Source organism: Tamandua tetradactyla, chromosome 14, assembly GCF_023851605.1.
Source record: "Tamandua tetradactyla isolate mTamTet1 chromosome 14, mTamTet1.pri, whole genome shotgun sequence".
Classification (NCBI taxonomy): Eukaryota; Metazoa; Chordata; class Mammalia; order Pilosa; family Myrmecophagidae; genus Tamandua; species Tamandua tetradactyla.
Window position 1 is genome coordinate 74,934,249 of NC_135340.1, and position 25,468 is coordinate 74,959,716.

At 39.1% G+C, this 25,468-nt stretch overlaps 1 protein-coding gene across 1 annotated transcript; it reads left to right on the forward strand.

The window, feature by feature from the left end:
- The first annotated feature begins 1,257 nt into the window (after positions 1-1,257).
- On the forward strand, positions 1,258-24,352 carry CCNB2 (cyclin B2). Its single transcript, XM_077128061.1, has 9 exons — positions 1,258-1,469; positions 3,369-3,497; positions 3,589-3,702; positions 18,114-18,284; positions 18,384-18,542; positions 20,080-20,316; positions 20,593-20,733; positions 22,838-22,948; positions 24,076-24,352. The coding sequence occupies exons 1-9, from the start codon at positions 1,446-1,448 to the stop codon at positions 24,184-24,186; spliced, it is 1,197 nt and encodes a 398-aa protein (XP_076984176.1). The 5' UTR covers positions 1,258-1,445; the 3' UTR covers positions 24,187-24,352.
- The last annotated feature ends 1,116 nt before the right edge of the window (positions 24,353-25,468 follow it).

Here is a 25,468-nt window from a genome sequence, read left to right on the forward strand (position 1 = left end):
TAACATTTCTGTCTTCAAAGTCCTGGGAATTGCCAAGGGTTGTTAGTTTTATGTTGTATCTTTTGCTAACACTACAATGTAACAAAGGCAAACATACAATGATTTTACTCACAATCCCGGTGCCCTAAAACAGACCTATTATAGTACGTGGAATCACTAAATATATTCCTGTGCCACAAAGTAGCCAGAAGTATTTCCGTTTTACAGAAGAGGAAACAGGTTAAAAAATGTCAGATGCCTTAAAGCCAAAAGCGGGTGAGGCAAGGAAGGTATTTAACCGTGGTCTCTTAAATCGTCATTTAAACCTTACCCTACCACCTTGATCATCTGTACCCGAGTAACTGAGAGGTGAACCATAATTTTATTTTTAATTTTTTTGTTTTTGTGGGCCATAATTTTTAAACAGCGTCATAAAATAGGAGTGATGGGAAAACTTGTGGATTGAGCCTGATATCACGAGTCATTCCATTCACTGCTGTGCTGTGGGCATTCTACCATTCCCTTCCTCTTTCCTCTTTCTCGTTCTGTCTTGACTTTCATCACCCACTTCCTTCTTCTCTCTTTCAAAGCAAACATCCCAGTTCTTTTTGCAGTCGCGGATCCACTCTTCTCTCCAAGGTTGGGGGTCACACCTTGTTTCTTATTTTTAAAACCGTCTTTCGTCATAGGACTGACCGGATTTCCAACAAATACTTACTAAGCACCGCCCATTTGTCCGCTGTTGTGCTAGGTGCCAGGAGCACAAAGGAGAATCGTCACACAAATCGCTGTTACCCTTTGTTGTTGTTGTTGTGTTTTGCCTCTCCTTGGAACTCAGTTTTAGAGAATTCCCACTCCTTCAGCCCGCGTTGGAGGCTCACCATCTAACACCGCGCAGCCCTCAGCCGGCGCAACCTCAACTCCAACTCGACCTTTTCGGCCGGGGAATAAAGGTCGGAAATGGCATTTCCAGGGTACTCTCTAGAACCAACTTCTGCCCACCCAGTACAAACGAGAAACATCCATAGGCGAGGACATGTCAAAATTCAGGGAAGGCTTCCTACGTCTGCTTTCCCAATAAGATATTTTTCTTTTTCTTAGACGCCTGGGTTAAAAAAAAAAAAAAGAAAAAAGAAAGAAAGAAAAAAAAAAAAGACCGAGAACGGGAGGGGGGGGAGGGAACTCGTTGTTGTGACAACCAAAAAGGTTACGGGAAATCCAACCAATCAGTGTGCGGGAATGCCTCCTGGCTTAGCCAATGAGAAGAGCGCGCCGTACGTAGGGCCGCCCAATGGGGGCGCGAACGGCGCGGTATTTGAATCCTGGAACAAGGCGACCTCGCTGAAAATCGCCAGCGGTGCGGGTGGGAAGGGCTGACCTAACGGCGCCGCGGAGGCTTGTGCCCTCCCTCTCCAGACCGCGTCCCTCCTTGGGCCCGGCTGTCACTCTTGCCTTCCCTGTCCCTAATGGCGCTGCTCCGACGCCCGACGGTGAGTGGGCCCGGCTGCCCCTTCACACGGGCCGGCCGCTTCCGCCCTGCAGTCCCCTCGCCCTCCTTTCGCTTCTCTCTCTTTTCGGCCTTGAGTCTGGTCATCCCAACCAGTGCTACTTTTCGCCTCTCCGGGGCTCCTCGCTTCCTCTGCATTCCGGGCCCAGTGGCCGGTCCTCCCTGGTCGGCCTCTCGGCGCCTCGGTTGGCCTCTGCGGGTTCCCTCTCCCTGGTCGGGCCCCTCCCTGCCCTGGGCTGGGAGAGGTGTAGGAAAGCGCTTCGGGGATGTACCTGTCAATGAGCCCCCAGACCCCAGAGCTCTGGACCTTCCTTGTACACGGAGGGCGAGTCCCAAGTGCCCATTGTTGTTAAAGCGCTATCCAAATGGAGGTTCGTGGGATTTCCTCCTCCTTCTTTCATAACTCTGCTTGTTAAGGGATCTGTGGTGGGTGCGGGAGGAAAAACCGGAAGAAATTCTGAATGTTGGATCTAGCAACTGCCATGGCCTGCCCCACCCTCTCACCCCCATTTCTCTTTGTCTGAGCTTCCCATTTATTACTGCGCAGTAAGTCTTGTAAGCTAAGCTCACTAATGTTTGTCCTTAATTTATTTATTTTTTTACTTCAATGTAATACAAAGTTTGCCTATAATTTGGATCAGTATGGCATACCGGGAGAGAAGGGTTCAAATTCCTTTATTTCACCTTTGCAGAAATCACAGTGTTAGGTTGTTTCAGATGTTTGTCCTGTACCTGGACCTACTTTTCCTTTGCTGAAAACATGAGGGCCTGACCCACCTGAGTTCCATTGTCCTGACTGAAATGCTAGTTAAAAGCTGCCAATTTTTCCTTCCAGATGAATTTTAACTTAGGCACATTACCAGGCTTCAACCCATCAGCATTACCCAACTTTGTTGTTGTTGTTTTTAAAGTTGACAGTTGCTCTGGAAAAATTGAACATGGGAATTTTGCGAATCGTAATGTGTTGAATACTTTCAACATTCAGTTCATCCCATCATGAATCTAAGTTGAATGGACAAGTAATTTTTTTTTTATCCCCCCCTCTCCCCACCATGTTCTTTACTAGTCAAATTTTTTTCTGTTCAAGAAGACTTGGGTTTTCTTCTGGGCCTCTGTCTCTCCTATCTTACCAAGTGGTATCCTGGTAGCTCCACTCAAACCCCTGGTTGGGAACTTTCTTAGGATTGTGAGCCTGAAACTCTCAGAACATACTACTCTGTCTCCTGAAATGTTCAATTAAGATTAAATAATGATTTTTACTTCATACAATTCAACCTTCCTTAAATTTGAGACAAAACTGTGAGACAAAACTTTGTTACCCCCAAAACCTATTTTCTTTCTAAGTATTCTTAATATGAGAGAGCATGCTATAGCAACTTCATTTTAAAAAGCACTGTATCTCTAACATCATGTCAAAGAACAGACACTTCTTATTTTTACAGTGGCATGAGAATCAAAGCTAGGTTAGGTTTTAAACCTCTGCTTTCTAAAAATCAGCCAGCCCTATTATAGCTTTTAAATATTGTGTCCTAATTATATTTGTTATCAGTCACTGTAAAGAAATGTTTAAAAATAGATGCCTTTGATTTATAATAATCTCTAAATGATGGGTGCTACATGAGAGATAATCGCTTATCAGTGAAGCTTTCAAGCTTCTTACAGTCTGCTTTATCTTTATTTTAAATACATTGGATGAGCAATTTGCTTAGCTTAGAGTGATGTTATCAATCATAAATAGCATTTCTGTATTCCCTAAAAATGTATCTTTTCCCTCTCACACATCTCAGCATATTTACCTTTCCCAAAGCAATTCTGAATTTTAGTATCTGACATTAGCAAAGTACTCTAAATTCTCAACTCTTTATTGATTTTTTTTTCATAGGTATCCAGTGATTTGGAGAATATTGACAAAGGAGTTAACCCCAAAGCTAAGAGCCATGTGACCATTAGGCGGGCAGTTTTAGAAGAAATCGGAAATAGAGTTACAACCAGAACAGCACAGATAGCCAAGGTAACAACCATGAAGTCTGTGGCTTGTGTGCAAGGGCACTTAGAGGCAGTACTGGTTGGTTTGTCCTCTTTACATTTCTGTTTCTTTCCAGAAAGCTCAGAACACCAAAGTACCAGTGCGAACCATCAAAACGGCAAATGTCAACAAACAACTAAAACCTACAGCTTCTGTGAAACCAGTACAGATGGAAATGTTATCTCCAAAGGTAGGGAGTTCGGAATTTGTAAACATATTTCCTGAAGTAGCTGGTTTTCAGCTACACCGCAGGAGGGCCTTGTACCTGTCACTATAACTTTTGAAAAGCATATCTACAGCTCTGCTTTGAAACAGAAATGAATACATGTATATATATATGTGTTTGTATGTTTATGTGTGAGTGTGTGTGTATATATATATATATATATATATATAAAACCCTTATCAGTTATATGGTTTCCAAATATTTCTCCCATTTTATAGGTTGTTTTTTTCAATTTCTTGATAATGTCCTTTGATGCACAAAAGGTTTAATTTTGATGAAGTCTGGTTTATCTTTTTTAACTTTTGTTGCTCACACATTTGGGGTCATATCTGAAAATCCACTGCCTAATCCCAGGTCATGACGATTTGCCCCTCTGCTATTTTCTAAGAGTTTTTTAGTTTTTAACTTTTAGATTTAGGCCTTTGATCCATTTTGAGTTAATTTTTGTATATGGTATAAGGGTAGGGGTCTAACTTCATTCTTTTGCATGTGGATATCCAGTTGTCCCAATACCATTTGTTGAAGAGCCAATTCTTTGTCCATCGCATGTATTTAGCACCTCCGTTGAAAAATCAGTTGGCCAGAGATGTGTGGGTCTATTTCAGGACTTTAATTCTGTTCCATTATTCTGTGTGTGTATCTTTATTCCAGTAACCACACTGTTTTGTTTTTTTTTTAGTTAAATACTATTTTGATTATTATAGCTTTGTAGTACCTTTTGAAATCAGGAAGTGTGAATCCTCTCACTTTCTTCCTTTTCAAAGTGATTTTTGCTATCCAGGGTCCTTACATTTCCATATAAATGTGGGGATCAACCTTTCCATTTCTGCAAAATGGCTGCTGAAATTTTGAGGGGGGTTGTATTGAATCTGTAGATCACTTTGGGTAAATTGACATCTTAATAATATTAAGTTCCAATCCATGAACATGGGATATCTTGCCATTTACTTATATCTTTTAATTTCTTTCAGCTGTGATTCTGAATTTGTTTATTAGCCCTGGTAGTTTTTTTGTGGATTCCTTTGGATTTTCTCAATAAAAGATCATGTCACCTATAGGTAGAGTTAGTTTTACTTACTCCTTTCCAGTTTGGACATATACCTCTTTTAGTGGTGGTACCATAATTTAATGTTATAAACTTAAGTAGTGTGGTGGGGTATTGAAGCTATATGTGCCACAGAAAGATGTGTTGTTAAATTTAATTCATTCCTGTGGGTGTGAACCCATTGTAATAGGACACTTTGATGCAGCTACTTTAGTTAAGATATGACTCACCTCATTCAAGATGGGTCTTAATCTTATTACTGGAGTCCTTTACAAGACAATGAAATTCATACAAAGAGAGAAAGCCATGGAAGCAAGAAGCTGAAATCAGTGAAACCTGAAGGAGAAGGGAGAGACCAGCAGACACCTCCACGTGCCTTGCCATGTGATAGAGGAGCCAAGGATCACCAGCAGCCAGTCTTAGGGAAGAAAGCATTGCCTCAGTGGTGTCTTGTTTGGACATTTTCCCAGTCTCAAAACCATGAGCAAATTCCCATTGTTTAACCCAATGTACTTAATGGTATTTAGTTTGAGCAGCCTAGGAAACTAAATAGATTTTGGTATGGTAAGTGGGGTGCTGCTATCAAAATACCAAAAATGTGGAAACAGCTTTGGAATTGGCAGTGATTCAAAGCTAGAAGACTTTTGAGGCAATTGATAGAAAAGGCCTAGATTGCTTTGAAGAGACTATTGGTAGAAATATAGATGCTAAAGGTACTTCTGATGAGGCCTTAGACAGAAAAGATAAATGTGTTATTGGAAACTGTAATAAAGACAATCCTTGTTTTAAAGTAGCAGAATATTTGGCAAATTTGAGTTCTGATGTTGGATGGAAGGTGGAACTTGAGAGTGATGAGCTTGGGTATTTTGCTGAAGAAATCTCCAAGGTAAATATGGAAAGTGCTGGCTGGCTTCTTGCAATTTATAGTAGAACATAAGGGGAAAGGGATAAGCTGATTACTGAACTCCTGGGCACAAAGAAACCAGAAATTAATGGTTTGGAAAATTCTGAGCTTCCTCAAAGAGAGTCCCCAGAGAATAGGGCTCCATGTGAAGGTTTAACGGAACATGGAACCAGTCAGCAATTTCTGTGCAAGTCAGGATTGGAGGTGCAGTTATCCAAGAAGAATCCGTGGAAAATCCTACTCTCTGATGATTTGAACCCCTGTGTACTACATACAAAAGAAATTTCTTAGCCAATTTGTGTGAACAAAACCCTTCCAGTCTGAACAAAAAGCGATTTAAAAGGGACATATTGAAGGAAAAGTCACTTCAAGGGTAGAACCATGGAGACTGAGTTCTGGAATACAGGCACTTTCTTGGGCTAAGAGAGTGGGTCCACCCATGTGTGTGAAAAGGGTGAGACTACCCTAGTTTTGGGGAGGGCAGGTTTTCTACCCTGTTGCTCAGTAAGAGTGCTGCCACCCCAATGCCCCAAAAGGGTGGAGTCTGTGCCGCATTGATTGTCCAGAGTCTGGCTGCCACCTGGATGCTCTGAGAGGGTGGAACCTTCTCCCCAGTATTTGGGGACAGCATGGTCACTGTGCATGCACTTTGTAGTGGGGGTGCTGCTGCCTCATTGGCCTAGAGGACAAAATATTGTTCCATAGATGACTCTCAGACCTTGAAATCTAATGGAGTATGCCCTGTAGTGTTTCAGAATTGTTTGGGGCTCATGATCCCTTTTTTCCATCCAATTTCTTCCTATGGAAAAGGGAATGTTTAGCCTATGGCTGTCCCACCATTGTATATTGGAAGCAGATAACTCATTCTCTAGGTTTCATAGGTCCAGGGAATTGTGTCCTGGGACAGACAACACCTATAACCAATTTTGATTAGACTTTGTACTAAGCTTTTTGGATATTGTGATGGAAGAATATATTTTATATATGAAAAGAACATGTCTTTTGGATACAAGAGGGTGGTGTGTGGTCTTTGAAGCTGTATGTACCCCAGAAAAACATGTTCTTAAACTTAACCTATTTCTGTGGGTGTGAGTCTGTTGTAATAAACCCTTTTGATGAGGTTACTTCAGGTAAGGTATGATCCACCTTATTCAGGATGGGTTCATCCTATTATTGAAGTCCTTTATAAATAGAATAAATATAGAGATAGAAAGCAAGAAAGCCACAGAACAAGAAACTGAAATCAGTGAAACCTGAAAGAGAAGGGAGAGAATAGCAGACACTGCCATGTGACAGAGGAGCCAAGGATCACCAGTAGCCAGTCTTAGGGAAGAAAGCATTGCCTTCATGGTGCCTTGATTTGGACATTTTCCTGATCTCAAAACCATGAGCAAATAAATTCCCAGTATTGAATCTTACTCATTTCGTGGTATTTGCTAGGAAATAGCAGCCTAGGAAAATTAAAACAAGTAGCAAAGTTAGTTATCTTAATTTAGTGATCTCAGAGTACAGTTTGATGGATTTTATTAAAATAATCAACTATAAGAATGAGCTTGCCATGAAGGCTTTGGAAACTCACAATTCTTGTGACCCAAACTCATATAAGAAAAAGGTAATTCCAAAATTCTGTTTATGCATTGTAATCTGTGTGACTAGTTCATAAATTATTTGTGCCATTTCAATGAAACAGACACTGTTGTGAGTGCTGAGAATATGATAATTACTTCAGCTTTTCTGGCTCAAAAATATGTATTGCATGTCTGAAATTTTTCAAAATGTAACATTGTGTAAAGGTTTAAGATATTTCTTTATTTCAGGAGACTTATGTAGAAGGGGCATATATACCTCAATGTTCAAGTCTCTGGGCAGTATATAACAATTTTCAAAGGATGAAAATAGACATAGTGCAGTCTTCAGAAAATATGCTAAAGGAGTGAGAAAGCGCAGAAGAATGGACCACGGAAGTGGTCGGGATTTGAAGGATAGGGAGAAGCTGATAGGAAAAGGTGCTCTTTAAGGAACAAAGCAGCAGCAAGAATAAAAGCAGCAACATCCAAATAGGCCTATAATTTGGGCAAATAAACTGCAAGTCTAAGTTGTACCAGAGGTTTGTGTGATGGAGCAGACAGTAAGGTTGGGAAGAAGGTTGAAGGCCTTGAGATTTGCATTTTATCCTTATATGTAGTGAGGGAACAATGAAAAGTTTGGAAGAGAAGTGAAGAGATGGTAGCACGGTAGGGTGGCTGTGCTGGTTTGAAAGGATTGTGTGCCCCAGAAAAGCCATGTTTTGATCCTGATCCAGTCTTGTGGGAGCAGCAGTTTCTTTTAAACCTTATTCAGCCCTGTATGTTGGAAACGTAATTAGATTATCTCCACAAAGATGTGACCCCACCCATTCCGGGTGGGTCTTGATTAGTTTACTGAAATCCTATAAAAGAACCACTTTGGAAATGCTTCAGAATCACAGAGCCCATGCAACCAGAGACCTTTGGAAATGAAGAAGGAATATGTCCCCCAGGGAGCTTCATGAAACAAGAAGCCTGTAGAGAAAGCTAGCAGACGTCGCCATGTGCCTTTCCAGTTGAGATAGAAACCCTGAACTTCATCAGCCTTTCTTGAGTGAAGGCCACCTCTTGTTGGTGTCTTAATTGGGACATTTTCACAGCCTTTGAAGTGTAAACTAGCAACTTATTAAATTCCCCCCGTTAAAGCCATTCTGTTTCTGGTATATAGCATTCTGGCAGCTAGCAAACTAGAACAGTGACCATGGAAGTGAAGTAGATTAGGAGGTACTGTAATTGTCCAAGCAAGAGCTGATAAGGGTTTGAACTAGCCTCGGCCTCTCCTAAGTGCTCACCCATATACCTGTATGTATACAGAGTGCTAAGTAAAAGCACTGAGTACGTTTAGGATGTACCACAACTGCTTTCAGAGACATCCTCCTATGTATTTAGAAGGAATATTTTGAATTCATTGCTTGGGGTATAGGAATGAGATGCTTAAATACTTAGGTATTTAAGAAACACAATCTAGAAATACAACTGCAAATAGGCCAGGGACATATGAAGGAGAGGAACAGACCCAAAAACCTCCCTAGAAGTGATGTTTGAAAGCATGTTCCTATTCATAAAACACATGAAAAGAAACTTCAAATCAAGTGCTAAGTCTCAGACAAATATTGCTGGCTCAAGGTTGACCTTTTTAAAGAGGGAACCTTCCTTCAAAGGTTTCTAATGACCTCCTGAATGCCAAATCCAAAAGCAGGTTTTCAGGCTTTGACCTCTTAACAATTTGCAGCATTTCATATGGGTAACTGATTGAATGTGGTTCCTTCCACATTGCAGGGAAGCAATTGGCAGTATATTCAAATTGTTATTTCCTGTGCAGTAACTCTGTTTTTAAAGTTTGTCCTAAGAAAGTGATCAAAGGGCTTTTCAATAGTGCTTTAATGAATACTTCTTACATAGTAAAGAAATGCCCTGTAATAGAAGATCAGTTAAATCCGTTTAATGAAATACTAGTCAATCATAAATATCATGTTTCAGTTGAATAAAGATGTGGAAATGCTTGTAACATTAAGTGGAAAAATCATGTATATACCATATATGCAATTAAAAACCTAAATTTGCTTTTTAAAGTATATATTTATATGCAAAGTATTAATTATAGGTTCTTTATTTTTATTTATTTTAAAAATATTTTTATTGATAAAATTTAATATACAATCATTCTTAGCATACAAACATTCCATGAATGGTATACAATTATTGGCTCACAACATCATCACATAGCTGTGCACTCACCACCATGATCACCTTTTTGAACATTGCATCCCTACAGAAAAAGAAATAAAAAAGAAAAAACTCATGCATACCATATCCCTTACCCCTCCCTCTCATTGACCACTAGTATTTCAATCTACTAAATTTATTTTACCCTTTATCTCTACTGTTTTTTTATTTTTTATCCATATTTTTTACTCATCTGTTCATACCCCAGATAAAAGGAGCATCAGACACAAGGTTTTCACTATCACAGTCACATTGTAAAGGCTTCTGGGGCCGTGTTTCTTGATGATGATTGTATAATGATATAGCTTTCACAATGTGACTGTGTGATTGTGAAAACCTTGTGTCTGATGCTCCTTTTATCTACCTTGCCAACAGACGAGTAGAACATACGGAATAAAAATAAATAATAGGGGGAACAAATGTTAAAATAAATTTAGTTTGAAATGCTAGTGATCAATGAAAGGGAGCAGAAAGAGGTATGGTATGTATAATTTTTTTTTCTGTTTTCATTTTATTTCTTTTTCTGACTTGATGCAAATGTTCTAAGAAATGATCATGATGATGAATATGCAACTATGTGATGATATTGTGAATTACTGATTATATATGTAGGACGGAATGATTATATATTAAGAATGTTTATGTTTCTTTGTTATCTTTTTTTAATTTAAAACTAATAAAAAAATTTAAAAAAGAAAAAGAAACAAGGCTACTGGAACATAGCTTTACAGCCTCAGGTACTTCCCTCCAGCCACTCTAACACACCACAAACTGTAAAGGGATATCTATATAATGTGTAAGAATAACCTCCAGTATAACCTCCTCACTCTGTCCAAAATCTCCCAGCCAATGACACTCCAATTTTTCTTTCTTCTGTCTTCTCCCTCTTGACCAAGAAGCCCACCTCAATCCCCTGATGCCAGGTCCCGGCCCATCCTGGACTCCTGTCCCACTGCTGCCAGGGAGTTTCACCCCCCTGGGAGTCATATCCCATGCAGGCGGGGGCAGGCAGTGAGTCCACTTGCCATGTTGGCCTAGAAAGAGAGGCAACATCTGAGCAACAGAAGCGGTTCTCTGGGGGTAACTCTTAGGCCTAAGTAGGCCTTACATAGGCTTAGCCAATCCTTTGCAGGAATATGTTTTGTAGCGGTGAACCCCAAGATTAATTGACTTGGCCGTCCCCACTGATTGTGAGAATTTCAGAAATTCTCCAGTTGGGGAAGTTGAACACCTCCCCCATTTTCCTCATTCCTTCAACGGGGTTTTGCAAATACTTCTTTACTCACTGTCCAAATCACTCTGGGATTTACTGGGGCATCGATTATAGGTATTTTTGAGTATTGTATAGTAAAGGTCCATATACTGTTTAGAATCTGAGAGACAGTTTTTTTTTTTTTAAACAAAGAACTAAAAAATGTTATGAAAGAAAGAAAGGAGAAATTGTTCCCTCCTATTCCCTCCACAGTTCCACCCTTTCTGCGTTCTCTGTATTTCACATTTCATTAGTCAGTCCTTCTTCTCTAGCTTCCTGACAAGATTGAGACCACTATGTATCAGAAAAATAATTATGGACCTGTCTTGGTTTGCCAGGGCTGCTGTAACCAAGTACCACAGACTGGTTGGCAAAAATAAGAGGAATTTTTTTTTTTGATCAGTCCGTTCTATGTATATAATCAGTAATTCACAATATCATCACATAGTTGCATATTCATCATCATGATCATTTCTTGGAACATTTGCATCTATTCAGAAAAAGAAATAAAATGAAAATAGGAAAAAAAAAATTTTACATACCATACCCCTTACCCCTCCCTTTCATTGATCACTAGCATTTCAAACTAAATTTATTTTAACATTTGTTCCCCCTATTATTTTATTTTTATTCCATATGTTCTACTCATCTGTTAACAAGGTAGATAAAAGGAGCATCAGACACTAAGTTTTCACAATCACACAGTCACACTGTGGAAGCTATATCATTATACTATCATCATCAAGAAACATGGCTACTGGAACACAGCTCTACATTTTCAGGCAGTTCCCTCCAGCCTCTCCATTACATCTTGAATAACAAGGTGATATCTACTTAATGTTTAAGAATAACCTCCAGGATAAGCTCTGGACTCTGTTTGGAATCTCTCAGCCATTGACACTTTGTTGCATTTCACTCTTCTCCCTTTTGGTCAAGAAGGTTTTCTCAATCCCTTGATGCTGAGTCTCAGCTCATTCTAGGATTTCTGTCCTACGATGCCAGGAAGGTCCACACTCCTGGGAGTCATGTCCCACATAGACAGGGAGGGTGGTGAGTTTGCTTGCTGTGTTGGCTGGAGAGAGAGGCCACATCTGAGCAACAAAAGAGACTCTCTTGGGGGTGACTCTTAGGCCTAATTTTAAGTAGGCTTGACCTATCCTTTGTGGGGTTAAGTTTCATAAGAACAAACCCCAAGACTGGGGGCTTAGCCTATAGCTTTGGTTGTCCATGCTGCTTGTGAGAATATCAAGAATTCAACTTGGGGAGGTTGAATTTTCCCCTGTTCTCACCATTCCCAGAAGGGAACTTTGCAAATACGTTTCCACTCACTGATCAAATCACTCTGGGATTCATCGGGGCATCACTCTGGACAAACAAACAAAATCTCATGTCCTACCCAAGGTTCCATGTACTTATGGTGTTCAACCAAGTTATCTACATAGGTTATATTAGAAAATGCATTAGTCAAAATATAAATTTTGTACCAAATAAACATTTTTTGCTTTAGTCTCACATATAAGTTGAAATTTTAAAATATTCATTACCATCTATTTTCAGCATCCTGCAGTAATGATATTCCTTTGTTCTTCCTCCTGCAAAAACATTTTTTAAATTTGTACATTTAGTCACTATCATTATACACTCTAGGCATTCCTAGATTATACAATCTCAGTCTTTATCGTCTATCTTTCTTTCTGATTTCATTTGTGCCCCCAGCCCTTCTCCCTCTATCATTCTCACATTCAGCTTCATTCAGTGTTTTAACATAATTGTATTACAGTTAGGTAGTATTGTGCTGTCCATTTCTGAGTTTTTATATTCAGTCCTGTTGCACAGTCTGTATCCCTTCAGCTCCAATTACCCAATATCTTACCCTATTTCTATCTCCCGATGGTCTCTGTTACCAACTAAGTATTCCAAGTTTATTCACTTATGTCAGTTCATATCAGTGAGACCATACAGTATTTGTCCTAAAAGGAATTTTTTGTTACACGGTTTTGGATTCTAGAAGTCCCAACTTGAGGTGTTGGCAGGTTCATACTTTCTCTGAAATCTGCAGCATTCTGGTGGCAGCTTGCTGGCAGTCTACAACTCAGTCTCCACTCCCGTCACTTAGCCATCTGTCTTCCTTCTGTGTCTTCTCTCTCATTCTGTGTCCAAATATCCTCTGCTTATAAGGACTCCAGTCATATTGAATTTAAGTGCATCCTGGTTCAGTTTGGCCTCACCTTAACTAATAGGATTTTCAAAGATCTCCTTTTACAAATGAGTTCTCATTCACAGGATTTGGGGTTAGGATTTGGACATGTCTTTGTGGGGGAGCATGATTCAATCCATAACAAGACCTGTAACTCAATTCTTAAAAACCACTTTCATTGCTAAGATACATAGCTGGATATTCTAGTTTTAGAAGACATCAAGGAGTAATGAACAATTATTTCCAGTTCAAGTATACTTTTCTCTCAGGAGCATAGAGCAGAAGAGACCATGAAGTTTACAAATTTAGGTTGAGCACCTCTGCTTGCCTGTCCATTGGTGACTGAGGTGAGCCCTTTGACTTTTATTATGTCAACCTGCAGAGTTATCACTGCTTTATAGCCAATCCCTGGAATTGTGGAAATGCCAGTTGAGCACAGGGTTTTTAGCAGCATTAAGCCCTGGAAATTTCTAAGATAGGCCATGTATCCATGAAAGCAAGATTCTAATCTAGTCTTCTAGCTGATGAAGAAACAGAATCTCTGGCTATGACCTTGAAAGAGTTCCAGACATTCACAGGTATTTGCAGAAGATTATTATCCTGCAATTTTTGGAGAAAATAAAGATTTCTTGCTGACTAATGATACTTTAGTAAATACTGAGTGTTTTGAAAGGAATGGGAAAGATTTGTGCTGGCACCTTGTTTGTTGGGCATTTGGGAGGCAAGTAGAATAAACACTGCCTCAAGTAACTCCCAGTCAAGTTAGGGAATGAGGGAGTTGAAGAGCGGGTTATAATACACCATAACAGAGATAGACATTAGTTTAGGAGAGGTGGTGGGGAGACGCAGCTAGAAATTCAGATGAGTTTTCGGATTTACAGATTTGGTTTAAACACCAAACTCAGTGATAGTCATTATTCAAGCACAATCAAGTTTTATGGACTAATTTTCCCTAATGCAAAAACTATATATTAAAGGGTAATAAGCATAACTATTCACATTTTCTTAAAAGAACCTTTATTTTTAATCATGCAAGAAATATCTAGTCATAAAAATAGCAAAACGATACAGAAGTACATAGAGTACCTAAAATATAAAGTCATTTTATTTAACTATCCCCCTACTCCTGATATTCATTTCCATTCCCTAAAGCTAATCAAGGTAACTGGTTTAGCTTTTCTGGATTTAGGTCTGTCTATATATACACACATACATGCTTATTAGTACAAATCTCGAGTCATCTGATTGGAATTGAAAGTTTTTCTTGGGGTCCTTTCCTATTGCATTTAATCTATGTGTTTTACCATAAATTTAGTAAGTTAAGGAACTTGGTGTTTTATCAAAACTTGTATAAATAGCTGTATATTTGCATATTAATACTTTACAAGTCCCCTTGTCTCAATGGACCCAACTCAGTCAGTACTAAGAGAACTGTAGAAGTCTTTACTCATACTCCACCCAGTGCCTTATCAAACAGAGGCTTCTCAAATTAAACAAATTTTACATCCTTACTGTTAATGAGCTTACTTTTAAGTTGTCAGCCCCTACTTTTTTTTTTTGTACCTTTTTTATCATATAATATAACAGATATGCAAAGCAAAGAAAGAAAAAAGCAATAGTTTTCAAAGCACCCTTCAACAAGTAGTTACAGGACAGATCCCAGAGTTTGTCATGGACTACCATACGATCCTCTCACATTTTTCCTTCTAGCTGCTCCATAATATAGGAGGATAGAAGGTTTAAATATTTTATCATCACAATTGACTTTTTGTGTGTGTGTGTGAAAAATAACATATATACAAAAAAGCAATAAATTAGTTTGACATGGGCTCCGATTCCACAATTGTAGATTTTTACTTCTAGCTGCTCTAAGATATTGGAGACTAAAAGAAATATTAATTTAATGATTCAGCATTCATATTCGTTACTACTTAATTCCACCATCACCTTTGATCTTTCTATCCCTCTCTTTAGGGCTATGGCCATTCTAACTTTTCCCTGTTGGAAGGATCTGTCACTAATGTGGGGTAGAGATGGAGAGGCTGGGTCCTCTAAGTTTCAGGACTTATCTGGACTAGGGACTCTTCTGGAGGTTGTAGATTTCTACAGAGTTACTCCAGTGCGTGGAACCCTTGTGGAATCTTATATATTGCCCTGGCTGTTCTTTAGAATTGGCTGGAATGGTCCTGGTTGGGGTTTGGCAGGTTATGATAGGTAACAAGGTCTACCTGAAGCTTGCATAAGAGCAACCTTGAGAGTAGCCTCTCGACTCTATTTGAACTCTCTCTGCCACTGATACTTTTTTAGTTATACTTATTTTCCCCCTTTTGGTCAGGATAGAATTGTTGATCCCATGGTGCCAGGGCCAGATTCATCCCTGGGAGTCATCTCCCATGTCGCCAGGGAGACTTTCACCCCTGGATGTCATGTCCCATGTAGGAGAGAGGGCAATGATTTCACTTGCAGAGTTGCAGCCCCTACTTTTTTCATTCAATAGTTTGTGACCATTAGCTAGCTGATTTGGTTCTTAATTTTTGCATGTAGCAGACGCTGGAAAATAGGGTTTGAGCAACTACCTAAACAGATGAGTAGGACCTTAAAAACAGTCTTGGAATAAGTAAATTATGTGAAAGCCCAAAAGGAATTGCTTTCAAGAAGCTCTAAGTTAATGGCCAGAGCAAGTATTCTCATCTCATTTTGGTGGCTTTTAGATACCCTATAGCTAAACTCAGCTGCACTTCTGAATGGAACACTGATAAACATTCCAAACTGATAAGGCAACACATGAACCTTTCAGACTGAGCCTTCATCGAGGAGTGGCAATAATTTCTATCTCCTTAAACTGGGTTTGATAGCACTGACTGCCCTTCTTGGGGTGGGTGATAATGCTTATCCTTAGAAAAGGTACCCTTAAACTGAAACTACATGAGGTTATTAAAATTCCTAAATTTGATTGCTAAATTCCTACAGTGGTTTCGCTTTGCCTCAGATAAAATCTATACTCCTTAATCAGGTTCCTTCTCATCTTCCCAGTCCATCTGCTTACTCTTTATGTGTTAGGGTCCTACCAAACCAAATCCAAATCAACTTGCAGTTCCCAGAATTTCCTTTATTTCTTCACTTTCCCTGGTACTTTCTTCATGCTTTCCTTTTACCTTCTCATCTTTTTTCAGGTCTTAAACCTCCCTGGTAAACTTAATCAGGCTACTCTCCAGAACCCATATAGATCTTTGCATTCATTCTAGCCCCATAAGGTTCTTAAATTCTTCAATAAAAGACCTGCATAATTCCCATTCACTTGGCCCTTAGTGATTTAAGAGAGAAGGACATGTTTTGAATTATTTTGGTTTTGTTTTGGTCTTCTTTAGGATAATCATTGAGCTTAATATAGAGTTAAATAGTCTCTTTTATGATTCAGCCTTCTCTTTGCTTTTTTATTTTATTACCTTAATACATGTTCTTTATAACCTAGAAATCGCATTAAGTTTCACTTTGAAAAGTGACCCTTATTCTTTTCAAGAGTAATGGTTTATTTATGCTTCATTACTAAATGCTTGTTTTATCTGACTTCATGAATTTTTAATTTGTGTGATTTTTATAAATAAAATAATCATCCAGTCAGCATGAAAAAATAAATAGTGGGTTGTATACTTGCTCAGTCTTTCCTTCCTCCTCCTATTTATTTATAGACTGAGATGTGCTTTTCTGTTTCTTAGCTGCCAAACAATTTCTCTTTTAGAATAAGTTAGTTGAAGAGAATAAGAAAACATTGCATTTGCAGACAAGGCCACAGTTAAAGTAAATGATCAGTTTCAGTAGTCTCGGAACTCAGGTGGTTACGTTTCTTTCATTCAATATATGTACCTTGAGCACCTACTATGTATCAGGAATTATATTAGATACTTGAGATACTTTAGTGGACAAAGCCAATGAAAATAAACCAATAAATGTAAGCTTATAGTGCTTATATTTTAGCAGAGGCAGACAGAAATATAGTATATAAGTAAACTCTATAGTATATTGAAATAGAATAGGCTCTATAGACAAAAAACACAATTAGAGAGATTTTATGTATTTTTGGATTATAACCTGCACCCAATTCTACCCTACCCCATAGGAGAGGAGATCAGGATAGACTTTACTGAAAAGGTAACTGTGTTAGTTTGCAAGCTGGCAGAATGCAATATACCTGAAACTGAATGGAGTTTAAAACAGGGAATTTATTAAATTGCAGGTTTACAGTTCTAAGGCCATGAAAATGTCCAAATTAAGGCAAGTCTATAAAAATGTCCAATCTCTGGCATCCAGGGAAATATACTATGGTTCAAAAAGGCTGATGATATTCAGGGTTTCTTTCTCAGCTAGGAGGGCACATGGTGATGAAGTCTGCTAGCTTTCTCTCCAGGCTTGTTTCATGAAGCTCCCCTGGGGGTGTTTTCCTTGTTCATCTGCAAAGGTCTCTGGCTGTGTGGACTCTGTTAGTTTTGGCTGCTCTCCAGCTTTTTCCAAAATGGTTCCCTCTAAAAGGGCTCCCGTAAGCAACCCCGCCTTGAATGGGCAGAAAGACATCTCCATGGAAACCATCTAATCAAAAGTTACAACCCACAATTGGGTGGGTCATATCTCCATGGAAACAATAAAAAAGATACCACCCAGTAATATTGAATGAGGATAAAAGGACATAGCTTTTCTGGGGTACACAACAAATTCAAACCAGCACAGTAACTTTAAGAAAAATTTGAAGAAGGTGAGGGGATTATCCATGTGGATATGGGGGCAAAAGCATTCCAGGTGGAGGAGTCTGCTTGCTGCAAAGGAGGCTCAGCCCAGAGGCCAGTGGCTAGATTGGAGAAAGCCAGGGAAAGAATGGTAGTAGATGGGTTAGAGAGGGAAAGGAGGGGAGGCCATATGGCTTATAGGCCATTGCAAGGACTTGGGTTTTTTTTTTTTTTTTTTAACTTAGGTTTTTACTTTAGTGAAATTAGAGGGTTTTAGACAGAGGAGTATCTCTAAAAACTTCCTCTTTTGTATCCTGAATTATTCATCTTTTAATCTGAAATTTGTTTGTTTTGGCTTTAATATATTTCAAAAATGCATCTGACATAAAACGCAAATGGCTCTGTTCATATTTGTTGTTAAGGCAATTCCTAAGGTAATAATTTGCTTTATTTAATTTGTTGATGTAGGGTCCATCTCCCACACCTGAGGAAGTGTCTATGAAGGAAGAGAACCTATGCCAAGCTTTCTCTGATGCTTTACTCTGCAAAGTCGAGGATATTGATAATGAAGATTGGGAGAATCCTCAACTCTGCAGTGACTATGTTAAGGACATCTATCAGTATCTAAGGCAGCTGGAGGTGAGCGGGCCTTTGTGTTGGGTTATACAGGCAGGATGGAGTTTTGGAAACTGGAAAGGAAATGAGATTGGCTTTTTAAACTTTCATTTCCACCAACAGGTTCTGCAATCTATAACCCCCCGTTTCCTAGACGGAAGAGACATTAACGGGCGTATGCGCGCCATCCTGGTGGACTGGCTGGTGCAAGTTCACTCCAAGTTTAGGCTCCTGCAGGAGACTCTGTACATGTGCATTGCCATCATGGATCGGTTTTTACAGGTAAATGTGGCTCGGGAACTTTATGCCAGCAGCTCACTGAACACTGCATTTATGATTTGGAGTAGAAAGCTAAGGTGTGGTACATTGGAAGAAAGGACCCAAAGCTACTTCAATGAGAAGTCTGAGAACTTCTGGTGCTAAAAAGGGAAGTAGCCAAGCATGTCAAATCTTACCTTGGGTGATACTGATCAATGTGCACATTTCTGCAAGTTCAGCCTGCTAAAAAGTGCTTAGGAAAAAATACATTTTGCCCCAATTATTCATTACCTCTTTCAGACCATTAGGTGGTCTGAAAGTCAGTCTGAAATATGAAGTGTATTTGGACACTGGGTTTCTAGGCTGACTTGCATAATTTCCGAAGTTTGATATTCTTTGGTATTATGTTTCTTCATCTGAAAAATAAGAAGTTTGGCTAGAGAACCTCAAAGGTCCAGCCAGCTCTGGCATTGAATGACTATAAAAGTAAAAGGGAGAAGTAGAATTAAAAAAAAGGTATACGAGTGGAATAGATTGAGAATGTAAGGCATAAAGTAAAGAGGAATGTGAGAAAAGAAACTGAGAGGCAGGAGTGATCAAAATATTTATCAACTGGTAAGGCATAGACACTGACTGGTCAGAAGAGACGTTAGACATAAACTGTTAGTATGTTATCCACCAAACGCCAGCCCTGTTTGGTAAGGTGAGATTTTAAATTAATTTAAAATCAGTATTCATGGAATGAATTTAGGTCAAGTACAAATCTATCCAAACAATATTTTAATTATATTAATAATAATGACCCTGAGGTACTGTAAAGTCCTCAATAATTGTAGGCTTACTGGTTTTCAGTATACATCCTCATTGAGCAGGAAAGCAGAGTATATTTTAGACAGATTTTCAATAATGAGAGTTGAAGCAAAAAAAGTAAAGGCCAAGTTAAACAAACAAGGAAATTAAGGGAATCATTTCTTCACCAGGCTGTGATTTTCCCTGACTCTGAAGTATCATTGAAAGATTCTTCAAACTGGATGAGTGTATGTTTGGTGAGAATTAAGGAAAAGTTTGAGCCACTTCCTTCATTACCCCTAAAAGCCCATTAAATAATTGCTTTTTTGCTTGCCTTCATCTCCATTTAGACTGCTTCGAGTGCCCGACAGGGCTGCTACAGATGCTCCAGTCAGTATAAGGGGGAGGGAGCAGCGACTGGGAGCTTGTTTGTCAGGCTTGGATTCATGCATCGGCTTCCCTACTCAGTCACTGAGTGATCTTGGTCTGCTTTCTGAACCTCTTCTCTAGCCTTCTGCTTGTAAATGGGAATAACATATGTAATTCCTAGTTTTGTATGTATGTGAGGATTTCATAATGGATTAGAATCTTAGCACCAGACCTGGTATGTAGTGAGTGCTCAATATAGAAGCTGCCATGCTTGGTGGCAGTACTTTGGAGGGCATGGGTAGAGGCAACAGTTCTTCAAGCCTTGGTTTCTTCTCATCTTCCTGTACCCAGAGCACCAATCCTCCTTTTAGAGGTGACTTTTAACATGTTTTTCTTCAATTAGATTCAGCCAGTCTCTCGTAAGAAGCTTCAACTGGTTGGGATTACAGCTCTGCTCTTGGCTTCCAAGTATGAGGAAATGTTTTCTCCAAACATTGAAGACTTTGTTTACATCACAGACAATGCTTATACAAGTTCCCAAATCCGAGAAATGGAAACTCTAATTTTGAAAGAACTAAAATTTGAGTTGGGTCGACCTTTGCCACTACACTTCTTAAGGCGGGCATCAAAAGCTGGAGAAGTAAGTATCTCCAACTCTGTAAGAAACTTTATTTTACTGTTCAGTGTCTTATCCCAGAAACATTGACCTACATGAATTTAGAAAAAGCATCCAGTAGATAGGTCCCAATACTTACCTCATTCGTTCTTAAGAGAAGAGGCATTATGTCTGTGTTTTTAACTTATTGTGGAATAGAGCAGTTCTTGTGAGGAATAAGTGAGTTAGGCTTTCACCCAGAATTTTGCAAGATAGTTGTAACAATTGTGATTCTTACTGCCCTTGGCTGTCCTTTCGTAGGTTGATGTTGAGCAGCACACTTTAGCCAAGTATCTGATGGAGCTGACTCTCGTTGACTATGACATGGTGCACTATCACCCTTCTAAAGTAGCAGCGGCTGCTTCCTGCTTGTCTCAGAAGGTTCTAGGCCAAGGAAAATGGGTGAGTGGAGGATTTAAGAAGAAATCAACTATGTTATAGTTTAGGGCTCTTGATATGAAAGTTCTTAGCATTTTCACAATGCTTTCCTTGAATAATTATTTAAAGCCCAAAGGCCTAAAAGAAAGCAATCCAAATGCCCTTCCACAGGAGACTAGTTGAATAGGCCGTGGTGCACAAATGTGTTATATGTATTATAGAAAAATAATATATTATAAAGAAAGACTGAGGAAGGCAACTAAGAACTGATATGGTGTGATTTCTGGGATATTAAGTTAAACAAGCTAGTTGTCAAGCAAACAAGAGAAAGAAAGGCCAAGGCCTGGATTGATTATTCAAGTAAAGACACAAGGAGCCACTTCTAGATTCTGTCAGTTTAATACTTAATCAAACAGCCAAAGGAAGAGAGCCAAAGGGGCCAGCTCCCCCATTGTTTCCTCACAGACCAAAAAGGACCAAGCCAAAACAAAAGCGCCTGGATGATTACAATGCGAGTCATGGGGTACTCCGTTGCTGGGGAGCCAATTTTAGATTGCACTCAGCAACTTTAAGATTCTGCAGCTCTATTCTGAAAGGAGAGGGCAGAGAGTCTCTTCATAACCCAGGCAGCAGTGAGAAACATAACCTTTCAGGGGAGGCAGGGAGGTAAGGCAGTACCTCTCACACCTGCCATAGTCTGCTGTTCCAAGAGGATCACAAAGCATTTTGCCAGGACAAATTAGCTGTAGTTCAAGCGTTTGGATATGTGGAAGGTTGCCAGGAAAGAGCTGTTCCCCGTAAAGTATTGTACATTTTTTGTAGAAAAGAAAGGGAAATGAGAATAGGTGTGTGTACTTCTGTATTTGCTAATTGAAAAAAAAAAACATGGGAAGAATAAAACAGAAACTAATGAGATGGATAACTGGAGGGAAAATGGGACTAGGCAGGGGTAGAAGAAAGGTGCAGGTCTTTTGATTGTAACTTTTTACATAGTTATGACTTCTGAGCTATATAAATGTTTTATATGAACCCTAATGTAACAATGTAATAATAGATCAAATTGGTATATACAGACGCAAGAATTAGTTCAATAACTTGAACACAGCATTCTAACTTTATATCCCCTTAGTGGGATATAAAGTTATAAAAAACAAAGGACCAAAAAGAGTTAGTTACTTAAAGTTTACTTAGTAGGTTTATGGTATTGTAATTCTGAAACTATTTTATTCATTTTATAGGATAAAGCAAATACAGATTCATGTTATTAAAGGTTACAATTTTCTTTATAAGAGAACAGATAAAATATTTTAAAAAATCAAAAACAAAGGAAAGAATGTAATTAACACTACTGAATTGTATACTTGAAAGTGATTAAAATGTAAAATGTTTTGTTTTATATATGTTAACTACAATAAAAAATTAAATTAAAAAAAAGAAAGAAAAATAAAGGAAAAAAGCAAAACAAAAGGAAAACCCTTAAGTTTAATTTGGAAATATCAGTAAATTCATAATAAAAGGGCCTAGAAAGATGCCAACCCAGTAGCAATGAGCATCCGTAGTGCCCTTATCTTGGATACTAAATGCCATTATCCACCAGGAACTGGGGCTCCAAGAGAAATTCTCTTTGTGAGGCTGGGTCACGAGGCCGGGCACAGCTGGCTTCTCAGGCTTCTGTCCTCTGATGCGTAAACACACAGGGCCCAGCAAGATTCCTGGATACAGTCTTTGTTCTTCTGGATTTGGTAAATTGCTGCCTGTGGAACAATTTATTTCCTAATTCCCAACCTTTTCCACTGACTGAAAATACAGTACCTGTGGACCTGTATAACCATCTTTAAAAATAAACGAGACCTTTAACACTTGAATTAGCTGAGAGCCTCACAGTGTCTTAATTTGACAGTGTCTGAGGGCCAGAATCATCCTGCATTTACTGGCTGCTTTAGCATTGCTAGTACCACACTAGTGTTTAGGGCTATGATTGAATTTCCGGAAGGTAAGAATATTCTTTTACAGCTTTCATGTAAGTACTATCTGCATGTGTAAAATATGCTCTTCTAAAGGAGTAGAGGGTTTATCTTGCCCATGGATGCCTTGTTCATGTCTTCCTTCTCTTTGCATTGTGCTCCAGAGCTTAAAGCAGCAGTACTACACTGGCTACCCAGAGAATGAAGTACTGGAGGTCATGCAGCACATGGCCAAAAATGTAGTCAGAGTAAATGAAAATTTAACAAAATTCATTGTAAGTACTATTCTTTTTTAAGCTGTGGAAAGCACTGGATTATGGGTTTTATGCGTGCAAACATGTGCTTTGTGTTTTCATGTAAATATATTATTGGCATATGTGGGAGTCAATTTTAGCACAGTCTACTTTTCTAGTACAGCATGGAGTGGAACATCTTAATGAGACTTGATTCTTTTGAAAGCAGGCTTGATCTTTCTTTGAAACAAGGTAGATAGACAAACAGTGTCTGGCCCAGTTTGCATCCAGCCTGTCAGTGCATTTACCCTATGTTAGTACCACCACCCAGGGTGGAGCAAGCAGCAAGCAGGGGTGGTTGGTGAGCATGTGATGAGGAAGAGTAAGTGCCCAGCTTGAGTGGCTTTGTGGAACTTAGATTACTCAGAGCCTTTGTCCAGGATATTTTGGGACAATGACTTTACAGTCCCTGCTTAGCAAGCATGGTGAAGGAAGAGGAGTGAAAAGCCCTGTTAGGAAGCATCCTGGGGGTGTGGTGTCTGCCTCCAATGACTCCTGGGAGGAGAAGTCACAGGAGACTTCAGTCAGTCTTGTGTTTGTGTAGTGCTGAATATCTGAGCTCACCAAGAGTCTAGCGACAGAGAGCAAGATATTTGCACCCCATAAGTCACAAGTGTCCTCAGAATATGATTGGACACTATGGAGTTATTATATATTTGAGTAGTCCTGAGTACTCAAGATCTGCAATCTCTTGAGTACTAATTGCCACTTACTTTTATTGCCAGTTATTGCTGTCAGGCCTGGCTAACCTGTATGTCCCTGTGGCACTTTGATACAATATCCCATCCCTCTGGTAGCTTATGAGGAAGTGCCTGCTCCTTGGACCTCGAAATAAGTCCCCCACCCCATCACCCATGCTACCAGATGAGTTTTATTCATTCATAGGTATGGAAGGAAATGGTCAGGAAAAATCTTGTTCCTGACCATTGCCTTCCATACCTATTAATGAATAGGTCACATTTTGTGACCTTAGAGCTTTCATTAGCTTCAGTGATTTGGCCTCATCATACCATCTGGAAATTGTGGGTCTGACCCTTAGATATAAGTAAATTAAGAATGAGGTATAAAGTGGGTCCTGATATGTGCTTTATCACAAATGACTTCTGCAGGCCATCAAGAATAAGTATGCAAGCAGCAAACTTCTGAAGATCAGCACAATCCCTCAGCTGAACTCAAAAACCATCAAAGACCTTGCCTCACCTCTGATGGTGAGGTCCTAGGCTGCTGCGGCTCCCAGGAATGAGTGCTTCATCCATGCACTTTTTCTTACTGGTTTGGAACTCTTGACTTTGTATATAGTCCTCTGGTCTATTTCATGAAACCTTTTCTGAGACCTATTTTCTAAATGTATGTTGAGGAAAAATAAAGCTATTGATTTTTCTTAAAGTATCCCATGCATATTTGTTTATACATAGGCTTTTACCAATTTTCTTAAAGCTATGATGAATAGTATGTAAATTACTGTCTTTATGACTTTGGTGAAGGCCTTCCTACTATTTTCTCAAATGGAAAAACTAGAACTTGGCTTCAGTGAATTCTAATAAAATATTTTCCTAAACTTCTCAAATATAAGAAGATTAATTCATTATGAAAATTAAAAATGAGAAGATAACTATGATGGTTCCCTTTCTTCAACCTACTCAACAGCCAGCTATTCTCTAGTTCTTACATAGAAGCATGGTGCCCAGTGGGGCAGAAGCAGCTGTTATAATGGGTCTCTCTTTCAAAGCCCAGTGGTTGAGACCAGGAATGCAATCCCAAGTGGCCAAGGGGGCCACTGCTGCAGGATGCAAATGGCCCAGTGGCACCCTGTTAAAGTTGAAACTTGGAATACATTTTCCTATCATGATGTTTGAGCTACATTATGGGTTAAATAGTCTTTTTTTTAAATGTATGTGTAGACATTTAATCACTTTTTTTTTTTTTTTTTTGGCATGGGCAGGCTCCAGAAATCGAACCTGGGTGACATTTAATCATCTTTGACATTGTTTTCTAAGGGGAAATGAATTCTAAGTCTGCAACTGCTAACTTTTAAAAATTCCATAAATGTGAGTCTCTTATGGCAGAAACTTCCCAAACTGTCAGTTCAACAAAAATGGCAATTGATTTAAAAAAATTTTTTTTATTGAAATATATTATATATTCATATACCATGTACTCATCCGAAGTGTACAGTCAGTGGTTGACAATCTCATCATATAGCTATGCATTCATCATCACAAGGTAATTGGGTTTTGAAAGAAAGGAGTTGATCAAATAAGTTGGGGAATATTGCAAACCCAGGGAAACTTTATAAAGGCTCTGAGAAGCTTTGTAGTAAACTCATTTAATTCAGCATCTCCCAACCTAGAGTTTGGCAAATGCTATCTTCTACTTTGCTCAACAGTGAAATCAACAAGCGCTTGGCTCTATGATTCAAGTACCACTAAGGTGTGACTAACCTGTCAAGGAGGAACTGGCTGTAATTAGGGCTCCTTTGATTAGGGTTCCTTTCTCACCTCC